The following is an 11,660-nucleotide window of genomic DNA, read 5'->3' on the forward strand; positions in this document are numbered from 1 at the left end:
ATAACTCTCATCGACATCTCCGGTATTTTTAGTTTGCACATCCATTACACGTCATTCTAGAAGTACATGCCACGATCCATGCTCAATGTTTACTACTGCAGAATAGGTTCTTGCACAAATAATCATTCTGTGACGTTTTTGCATAAGAAAACATATTCAAAAATCTTTTTTATTAAATCAGACATCATAGACAATATTTGAAAACAAAAGAGACAATCTAATCTATGTACTCAAATTTTATGATTATTTTCAAAATTGTAGCAATCAATAAATACAATACCTACATTTTGAGAAACAATGATTCAACAAAATAATGAATTCAAACCCCTTTCACAATTTTGTCAGCTGGATCTGATTTCAAATTGCTTTGAACGTTCTGGGTTTAGGTATTTCAAATGGTTAAAAGTAACGAATATAAAATAATGATAGAGGACGGATTCAAAACGAATGATTGATTTTACAGCTAGAAGTCACCAGATAAACGAAAGAGTGCATCTTTTCTTTTCATGATTTAACCATTTTTAACCTTTTAATTGTTGTTTAAACCTTCACCTCAATACAATTTAATGTTTTATTTACAATGTATTTGAAATCCTGTGTTAGAAGGCACAATGTATCATGCAATAAAGATTCCGATTGTTAACATAAATATACCCTCGTATAAGCAGAAATTTTAGCGAGGATTAAATTTTAATTGGCATTGTTATTGAGGATAACAAGTTCGCTAATTATGAATATCGGTAAAATTTGTTCGTTAACATTTGTTTTAACTATCTCACTTAATTGACATTATTAAATCGATAAAAATCTTGATTGTAAATCTATATAAACAACGTCATAATTATAAGTTATTTTAACATATATGAAATAGTTTTATAGACACATTGTACTTTTACACTTCAAGGATCACTCTTCTCCTCAACGATTGGTTCAGTTAATGGTTCAAATGAAAATAAACGCCCTCCGTCTGAAAAACAATTTATGTCAACTTGTGGTTGTTTATTTCCACGTGCCACAAAGGTTTGAAACAGGAAGAATGGTCCCGGTGCTTGTCGTTCCTGCATTGTTATTTTCTTCGTCTCGTTGTTAAACTTCATAAACATATCTACAATATGCCATTGTTTTAATTGTTTGGCATTAATTTTATTTTACTGATTTGATAAATTTGCTAAAAGATTTCTTTATAAAAAAATGAAATAAATACGGTAAAAGAATCCCTTCAATATAGTTTTTCAAGCTTGAATTGTCTAAGTACAAAATGGTTTGGGTGTATTTCATGTTTGATTTAAAATAAATCTGCTGTGACAATTTTTTTTTAGAATTAAAAAAGCAAAATTAAATATCCAACAATCTGTTTGCTTTACTGTAAAAATGTACAACTTACTTTCGTAAAGAAGTGATTCAAATACGTCATCATCGTCCTCTACTTCGTACATTATAAAGAACCGCTCGTCTGGTGTCAGAGAACTGAAGGAAACGTGTGGCTGAGAAAAGAAAAATACACTAAGTTTCTTAGCAATGGCGTCGTTGTATATCAATGGAAAATTATGAACGGGCTTACGTTGCATATAATAAGTTATCAAAAAATAGTCTAATGGCACTTTTAAAAAGTGATAATTAGCAAAAAATTAGGATATTTAGGTAGATTGGTTTTAGGGAAAAAAAGGAGATGGTGTATAACTGTTGAATTGTTTATAAAAATGTGTTTATATAAATAATAAATTAGATACGGTTGGATACGTATTGGATTGTTGGATTTTTGACAATAGACGCCTTGAATATCTTTTGAGTGGCACGGAGGGACGTGATTATGTTTTTAAAGTGATTTGTGTCATTCTAAATATTCAAAAACTCAAAATTTATAAAAAAAATAATATTGAAACAGAATTGGACATCCATAGAGTGTTTCATTTAAGGGCAAGATTCTGATAGTGTCAAAAATTCTTAGTTTTTCTTAATAAAACAGGCTCTCTCAATAAACTCCCCACGGTAATTTAAACTCGTTAAATTCCCCTCGGTAAATTAAAGTCCAGGCTTTTTGATATCATTGACAACTGCTTTTTAAACAAAAACTGAACTCGTAAATATACTTACTTGGTCATTGGTCAGATGCAATATTATTTTGTTTAAGGTCAGACGACACCTTCCTCAAAAATATATAATTTTCCCCAAGAATTTGTCATTGAAGTCTAGGCACTTAAAAAAGTTTCCTAAAAAAAAAATTAGGGTACCTAACCAGGCATTTGGACAAGATACCACAGGGTGATATTTCTTATAAATCCCATATAGGTAATCATCTGAATAGCATATATCACCATTTTTGATGTACTTATATTTAAAAACATATTGAAAACAATGTAGACATCACAAGATAATGACAAATATTCATAATTTTTATATAATACCAAGAAACACAAAAGATGTATTTGAGGAACGTGACGTCTGACCTTAAACACATTCTGATTGCACACACAAGTACTCTGGAGTTCACATCAAAAAGATGCTTTTTTCTGATTAACAATATCTATGTGGTTTTTGAAGACCAGGTCTTCCAACAATCTATTGGAATTTCCATGGGTAAATTGCGCTCCGTTATTAGCAGACATATTCTTGTATTCATATGAAGCAGAATTGTACAAAATCTTATGCGTGAAAAGAAGAAAACACTTGTTGTGTCCTTCAACTCAACATTTAGATATTTCGACGACGTATTGTCAATTAACAATGGTAATTTCCATTCCTATGTCGATACCATATTTTGTGGTGAGCTTGAGATAAAAGATACCACAGAGTCTGGCACATCTGTTTCATACTTGGATATTTTACTTTAAAAAGACGTCAATGGTAATCTAACAGCCAAGCTCTATGATAAACGCGATGATTTTAACTTTTCTATCGTCACCTTCCCTTACTTATGCAGCAAAATACCTTCATCACATACATACGGCGTTTATATATCTCAGTTGATTCGATACACAAGAGCATGCTCTACGAATGAACAATTTCTAAAAACGAGGTAAATTATTGACAAACAAGTTGATGAAAAAAAATATCAGCAGTCTCGTTTAAAGTCATTATTTCATAAGTTCTTTAGTCAATGCAATGACCTTGTCAACAAATACAATTTATCATTGAGTCAAATGCTGACTGACTTTTTTCATACTAATTGTAAGGCCATTATTTACACGCTGAATTGACGACAGATTTTTCCGTCATTTCCCGCCCATGACAAGGAGCACACGGCGGGTGTGACCGGTCGGCAGGGGATGCTAACTCCTCCATGGCACCTGATCCCACCTCTGATGTTTTAGAGATCTGTGTTTGCTCTGTTCATATTTTGTATTGTTTTAATATGGACTTTAATATTGAATACTGTTCGTTATCTCAAAATCCTTCAGCCATTGCTTAATCATTCAAATATCCAATCGATGGGCAGTTGAATACAAATGGACAGCTAGATCTTTAGATATTTAACTAGCAGTGAATGCATACTATTATACCTAGGCATGTGTGATTTAACCGTTTTCTTTGACTAGTCTTACCCTAAGAACAACTGTGGACGCAGATTCTGTGATAATTGACGAAATGTCAAAGTATTTTCCATTCTCCTTGTATTTTGCTACATATCCATATCTCTGGTCGGACGTCCCATCTTTGTTTGTTACCACACACTCAAAGAACCTGATCATGAAGCGAACTGGAAGAAAAGATTTTATTCTAAAATATCAATTTCACCATATATGCAAAAAAAATATGTTGAAAATATGTTAGTTTAATTTTTTTCTAATTCATGAAAACATATAATTATAAAAAAAAATTCTTAGAAATCTCTGAGTTACATCTGCTTTGTTGTGGCTTGTGGATGGATTCGCCATACAGCGCCAGATCTTCCACATGGGCTGACACGTATATCCCAGTTTTACAAGCGATCCGTAAGTGAAAAGGTCGGAATTTGGAGGCTGTCCAGCGAAGACTTGTGACCCTTCGTGGAACTTTACCATCAAGTGATTTAGCAGATAGCTCTTTGTACCGTCCCTCAGGATGAATGGAATAAAATACTATGATAACCTCACATATCTGTAGACCATGTTCACTGAATAACCATCTCCAAACTTTCTGCAAAATATTAAAGAAATCAGTCAAAACAGTCAAAAGATATATTCAATTCTTTTTTCTTTGGAATTGAAATGATATACAGTATATGCATATAAAATTCCCGTTTTGGTAACCATTGTAGCCATGGTAACCAATGTTCTTTTGGAAAATACATACCAGTTGAATTTTTGGACATCTTTGGAGCTGTTCCCACATGTTTTCAACGTCTGTCAATGATTTGTTTTTTGTGTTTTCGTTGTTAATTGCTACCAATCTGTCATTGATTCTGTAAATATTTAAGTTATAGCTATACATATATATAATTGGTTTCTGGGATGCCAATTTTTATTAGGATTCCTAAAGTTCATATCTCTTTTGCAAATAAATACATGACTATTGTGTGTATGTTTATCGTGTAAAATATATATGCTCAATCAGTATTTATATCCAATAAGAGTACATAAAACAAAAGGAAGCTTTTCATGGAATTCTTAATTATAACTACCTTAATTCTTTTTCGGCGACGTCCTTCACCTCTTTCACCACGTGATACACATCCTTCCGGTCCATCGGATTACAGGCGGATTCCAAACGGAACAAATAGTTCCTGCTCCAGAAACTCCGGAGCCGACCGGAGTGGGACCTCTTTACACGTAATGTCTCCGCCTCTGCCTCTTCTGCGTCACTGCTGCTCGAGCTACTGGAGCTCTGTTTTTAATAAAATTATTTATAGTCATTTTTAAAAATAATTTTGCTTCACAATCAAAGGAAATTTAAATCTAAATAAAACGTGTTTTCAGTATTCGTTTTCATCTGAACAAATAAATAGAAAAATTAAAAAGGTTAAGGAAGAAATTCTTTTGAAATTTTGAATAATTTCTGAAGATATCAACTAGCTAGACATTTTTAACCGAAAGAGAAAAAACAATACCAGTTTAGATTTCTCTACAATTTCCGAACAAATTATAACAATGGAGATTAATGCCCTGTTCACACGGAAAGTTTAATTCGAATTAAACGTAAAGTTACTGCGAATTAGCTTCGCTTAGCGTTCAAACGGAGAATTTAATGCGAATTAGTTTAGTTCGAAGTAATTTACGGCGCATTAAATTACTTCGCATTAGCTCCGTGTGAACGCTAAGCGAAGCTAATTCGAATTAAATTTTGAGGCATGCGTAATGGCAAAATTAGGTCAAATGCCACATGTCGGTGGTCAGCTTTAAGTACTTGTGCTATTTTTGAGTCAAAACTGAGGAAAATTGTATTAATCACTAAAATGGGTGTACGCACGTGTAGTTGTACAGCAACATTAAGGTAGGTCAGTCGTCAGCTTTTTAGAAAAGTTCGCGCAGAACCTCTTACTTCAAACCTTTTTATTATAATTCAATATTTATAGCATATCATAATTCAACACAGTATATTTTTCAATATTAAATAAAAAAAACTGCTCAAAAATCCACAAAGAAGCAAGATTTATGAGGAACTATTTCTTGTGGTGGAAGGATATTTTGCAGAAAATCTGCACATTTATTAAATTTAACGTCTTGGAACTTTAGCCTCACATACTTTTACTCGGGGAATATTTTCCGCTATGATATGCTACGAATATTTAATAAAGGTCTTGATTTATATTTTTAGAACAAATTTTACACCTTCCCTCAACAAACTTTGCTTAGAAATGAAGATATGTTGAAGAAGTCAAGATAATTTACACTGTTTTTTGCCTGAAAATCATATGTTTTGACCAATATTTCAAAATTAACATCACTGACCCCAACTTTTTCTTTCGGTATTTTAAACCACTCGATACTTTTGACTGATCAGCACTTAAGTCGTAAAAAGTTTGATACTATTAGTTACATAGTCTTTTCGTGACAGGGTATGGGATGATACCTGGTTAGTAAATTTCATACCTGGCGAGGCGGAGCCGAGTCAGGTATGAAATTTACTAACCAGGTATCATCCCATACCCTGTCACTAAATGACTATGTAACGAATTTACCCCACCGATGAAACATTTACGTTTTAATTGTAGTTTATAAATTCTTTTCTCTTCTTATAAATGCTACATCGCGCTTATACTGTGCCTATTATGACGTCCATTTGTGTTTGTGACGTAATACATCGACCGGGTATAGATTTACTGACCGGGTATGGATTTACAACTGACCGGGTATAAGTAATCCACCGCTTTCACGTGACAGACTTCAACCAATCGTAAGCCAGGATTTCACGGAAAAATCAACAGAGGTGGCGTAAAAGAAAATATTTTTTTGTCTATTTAGATTTTCAATACCCCCAAATATGTTGTTTTTTAGTCACGTAATAATTTACGCGCATTAATTAGCAAAATTTGTTCAACGATAAATATTATTCAAACTATTTTACGTAAAATAAGATTACATTTTTTGCCAACGTAACATCTAGTAAAATATGATAAAGGTTAAAGTAATTAACCAAAGAGTTGAAATTTAAGTGCAAAAAGGTCAACGTAATTGTACCATAGATCAGTAAGATACACAGTGACCCCCTATTTTCTCTGCGATTTAGAGTCTTATTATATGAATACTTATCCAAAATATACTTCTCACAAAATCCTTGATTTAGGAAATTTCACGAGTGACATACCTTAAGTTAAGGTCAAGATCTAGTAAATGTCCCTAGACTAACTTTTTGGTGCTAGATCCATTATGACGTCATAATCACTTTCAACTTTCTTTTTCCCGAACTTTACGGCTCTTAGAATTATGTAGAAAATAGAGTATTTTCATAGAATTCAATTGGAAACTATGTAAAAAGTAGTCCCGATACCTATATTATATTTGACATTATCTTAAAAAAGAGACTCAGAAGATACAAATTACCGTTTTCTGAAAGACTGTAGGCAATCTGGATACATTTTCTTAGTATGATATGGAAAAAAACTCCCATATTGAAGACTGGTTTTCTTAATTTTTCATTGAAAATGACAGTTTAAAGTATGGATTTTCATCTTGTTTTCCTAAAAATTTTGCCCCGAAACACCTTATTTGACCAAGCTAATGTTATAAAGCATCATTACAGGAATTTATTTCTTAAATTTGATAAAACTGTAGGCACTTTTCATTTACTAGATCTTGACCTTAAATGCATCTTCTTCTGCATAAGGTGACGTGATTTGCAAATGACGTCATAATAACCTTACTGACGCTTGGCCGTAGAGGTAGAATTTTTAAAATTTTACTTTACTTAATTTTTACTTTACTTCGCATTAGCTGTCGTGTGAACGCAATTTATGCCTTGTTCACACGGAGAGTTTAATTCGCAGTAAATTAATGCAAAGTAAACTAAATAAATCAAAATAATGCGAATTAATTGCGTTCACATGACAGCTAATGCGAAGTAAACTAATGCGAATTAAAATTTTACTTCTGCAGCCCGGCGTCAGCACGGCTATTATGACGGCATTTGCAAATCACGTCACCTTCTGCAGAAGCAGATCCATTGACATAACGTCACAGTGTTTGTGCACACATTTCAATGATTAACAAAATTTTTCTTATTTTTTCACTCAAAAATAGCCTTTAATTCGAATTAAACTCTCCGTATGAACAGGGCATTCATTCGCATTAGTTTATTTCGCATCAATTTATTGCGAATTAAACTCGTTGTGTGAACAGGGCATGAAATCTGAAATTGAAAATAAATAATTGCGAAGATTTTCTATTAAATGATACATACGTTGCTAGATTTCGATGCCCTGTTCTCACGGAGAGTAAAGTTACTGTGAATTAGCTTCGCTTCGCGTTCACACGGAGAATTTAATGCGAATTAGTTTAAGGGGGGACCTATGTCCGAAAAGTCTTTGTGTGAAATTTTCAAAACTTTGACATTTCCTTCCTGGCCACTTGCTCTTAATTTTTAGGTATTAAAAACAATACCTCTATATGCTCATTTTTACACAGGATCACGTGCAAAAACAGTGTGAAATGCTAAAAATAGATTATTTTCATACATTATTGTTCTACTCCAAATATGCGCTAAAAAGAACCAAAAATGTCAAATCACATTCGAAATCAACAGGTATTTCATTTATATGACTTAAATCTTTAAAATGAAGGCAATTTCATTGCAATTCATTGCGCATGAAAAATTATAAATGAGCACAATGTAAGTATCACCCCGTTTTTCTTGTCGTATTTTTTACAATTCCGACATGCATAACAGGTAATATTTTAAAAAGTCTTTGTGTGAAAATGTTGTAATTCATATTTTTTAAAAGAAATGACCCCTCTCTTTATTTTAACAAAGAAAAAAATATACCTTTATGATAAAATAAACGAGAAATATGACGTTTTCTTTTATTTTCGTACTCTTTTGTCATTAATATTGACCTTTTTGCACTAAAAAAAAAGGTAAGTAAGCACTGACAAACATCTGAATATAAAACTATTTTGCAAAAAACGAGTATTTTGTTTTGATTAGAAATAATTTAAACAAATAAACTCTTTTCTTCTTCATTCTAATCATCCCCCCCAATTTCCCCGTCAACAACCAACACCTAAATGAAACCTAGGAATGACTTTATACAATAAAATCTACATATACTATAAATCAATAAGTAAATACAGGTACAAGTACATTTCTGATTTTTTTGTTAGTTTTATCAAGGAAATACAATAAATGGTAAACATGAAATTAAACAAATTTCCCTGATTTTAGGCGCTTTCTTTGCTGAATTTTATCTTATATTTTTTGGCGCTTTTATATCAGTATATCATGGAGATATTTCTTTACCACTGAAATTGCTATGAATTATCAACCATAAGAGAATTCTAATATTAACAAACTCCATAAATCAAATAAAACTGTTATAAATATAAATGATAAAAAAAATTCTTGTTGTAAACTGTGTACGTTTTTGATTTTATAACAATGTTATGCCTATAATCACAGTTGCAAAAGTCTGCGGAAAAAAAAACCAAACGTCGCTATTGTGACGTCACATAACGCTGCTTTGACGTAGAACGACATAGGTCCCCCCTTAATTCGAATTAGTTTACTACGCATTAATGCCCTGTTCACACGACGAGTTTAATTCACAGTAAATTAATGCGATGTAAACTAATGCGAATCAAATTAATGCGAATTAAATTGCGTTCACACGACAGCGTTCAGTAAACTAATGCGAATTAGAAATTTTCTTCTACATTTAGGCGTCAGTAAGTCTATTATGACGTCATTTGTAAATCACGTCATGTATGCAGATCCATCTTTGATACATCATGTAGTGGCTACAGGTATTCATTGATTTTAGTGATTAACATACTTTCCCTCAATTTTTGACCTATGTATAACCACTGACACGTGTCCTGTGACTTAATTCTGCCCTTACGAATGCGTCAAAATTTAATTCGAATTAGCTTTGCTCAAGCGTTCACACGGAGCTAATGCGAAGTAATTTAATGCGCAGTAAATTAATTCGAATTAAACTAATTCGCAATAAATTCTCCATGTGAACTCTAAGAGAAGCTAATTCGCAGTAACTTTACGTTTAATTTGAATCAAACTCTCCGTGTGAACAGGGCATAAATTACTTCGCATTAGCTCCGTGTGAACACTAAGCTAATTCGAATTAACTTCTGACGCATGCATAATGGCAAAATTTAGTCAAATACCACTTGTCCATAGTCAGCTATAGGTACTAGTGCTATTTTTGAGTGAAAAACTAAAGAAAATTTTGTTAATCATGAAAATGTGTGTACAAACACTGTGACATATTATGTCAAATGGATCAGCTCTGCAGAATGTGATGTGATTTGCAAATGACGTCATAATAGCCGTGCTGACGCCGGGCTGCAGAAGTAAAATTTTTAAAATTCGCATTAGTTTACTTTGCATTAGCTGTCGTGTGAACGCGATTTAATTCGCATTAGTTTGATTCGCATTACTTTACTTCGCATTAATTTACTGCGAATTAAACTCTCCGTCTCAGGGCACAAGAAATAAAATGAAACACAAAAGGACTTTTCTTTTTAAATCACCTTATGCCCTGTTCACACGACAAGTTTAATTCGCAGTAATTTAATGCGAAGTAAACTAATGCGAATCAAACTAATGCGAATTAAATTGCGTTCACACGACAGCTAATGCGAAGTAAACTAATGCGAATTAAAATTTTACTTCTTCGACAGTCAGGCGTGAGGAAGGCTATTATGACGTCATTTGCAAATCACGTCACCTTATGCAGAAGCAGATGCATTTGACATAATGTCACAGCGTCTGGGGACATACTTTAGTGATTAACACATTTTTTCTTAGTTTTTCACTCAAAAATAGCACAAGTACTTAAAGCTGACCACCGACATGACGCATTTGACTTAATTTTGCCATTACGCATGCCCCAAAATTTAATTCGAATTAGCTTCGCTTAGCGTTCACACGGAGCTAATGCGAAGTAATTTAATGCGCAGTAAACTAATGCGAAGTAAACTAATTCGCATTAAATTCTCCGTGTGAACGCCAAGCGAAGCTAATTCGCAGTAAACCAATGTTTAATTCGAATTAAACTCTCCGTGTGAACAGGGCATTAAATTCACATCATCTCATGATTTCACTTAAGGTACTAGTATAAAATGAAATATTACCGAATCTCCCCTTGTGAATGAAGGGAAACAGCTGAAGAGACCACCATCCACTTCGTCTGTCGCATCGTCTTTGCTCTCCTCGTTTGGGATACTGAATGATCTTTCCCCTGTAGTCAGCACCTCATCTGGTGAAGGGGTGGTCATATACGAGAAATAGTCGTCAAACACCGGCGATAGGTCGCCTTCCACCTTACATGTCCACGATAGTGATGTTATGTCCACCATGCTTTAATTTACACGTTCGATTTATCATAGAAATTTGTCTGTTCTACCGTGATCACCTTTATGGGATTAAAGGGAATTTAAAGCTTCGCATGCAGTTAAATTCCTGTTATCCCCCACTCAAAAGTTTTGTAATGAGCTTAGATAGAATGTACTTCCGTGTTTAACAATCATAACTCCTTGAATGATCTACACGTGAATACATCATTCCTTAAAAATCTATTTCCTCACACCAAAGTTTTAACCTTTGGGCACAGTAAAACTGGGATCAAACATTCGTAAATCAAACGCAGACTTTGAATCGAGCATTTACAATGATATATGCTATGACCACTTACACTTGTCTAACATAAGTTTATTGTTCTCACATTTGAGATCAGAAGATATGATTTTACGGGTTAAACCTCGAAACAGTATTATTCTGATTTTAAATGTCATTTACCAATCTTAAAAAAAACATTATAGAGATTTTTTTCTGTCCAAGTAGATAACAATATTTTCAATTATCTCCTGTTTATCCTAAAAGTTCCGTTCTTGAGGTTGATCAAGTTATATTGCATGATATGATATTGGGTTACCTATACGGGTACAAGACATGTTTTGTTTTGAAAAATAAAAAGAACTTTGGATTAGATATGAAATTAAATTGATTAACCTACATGATTGATTCAACTATTGTAAAGATGTTTGACATCATTATTATACATGTATGTAGGT

General features: G+C 33.0%; 1 protein-coding gene across 1 annotated transcript; it reads right to left on the bottom strand.

Annotated features, from left to right (window-relative positions):
* Positions 1 to 354: 354 nt before the first annotated feature.
* On the bottom strand, positions 355 to 11,107 carry LOC134263788 (uncharacterized). Its single transcript, XM_062746166.1, has 7 exons — positions 10,722 to 11,107; positions 4,601 to 4,803; positions 4,273 to 4,381; positions 3,840 to 4,116; positions 3,543 to 3,697; positions 1,385 to 1,484; positions 355 to 1,105 (listed from the first exon to the last, which is right to left on the bottom strand). The coding sequence occupies exons 1-7, from the start codon at positions 10,944 to 10,946 to the stop codon at positions 900 to 902; spliced, it is 1,275 nt and encodes a 424-aa protein (XP_062602150.1). The 5' UTR covers positions 10,947 to 11,107; the 3' UTR covers positions 355 to 899.
* Between the last annotated feature and the right edge of the window lie 553 nt (positions 11,108 to 11,660).

This window comes from Saccostrea cucullata, unplaced genomic scaffold (assembly GCF_032062105.1).
Source record: "Saccostrea cucullata isolate Sc308-1 unplaced genomic scaffold, CSIRO_AGI_Scuc_v1 ctg824, whole genome shotgun sequence".
NCBI classification, from domain to species: domain Eukaryota; kingdom Metazoa; phylum Mollusca; class Bivalvia; order Ostreida; family Ostreidae; genus Saccostrea; species Saccostrea cuccullata.

Coding starts and splice junctions, on each gene's coding strand:
- LOC134263788 (XM_062746166.1), bottom strand. CDS start 10,946: ATGGTGGACATAACATCACTATCGTGGACATGTAAGGTGGAAGGCGAC. Junction 4,117..4,272: donor GATGTCCAAAAATTCAACTG/GTATGTATTTTC, acceptor AATATTTTGCAG/AAAGTTTGGAGATGGTTATT. Junction 3,698..3,839: donor CAAGCCACAACAAAGCAGAT/GTAACTCAGAGA, acceptor CTTTTCTTCCAG/TTCGCTTCATGATCAGGTTC.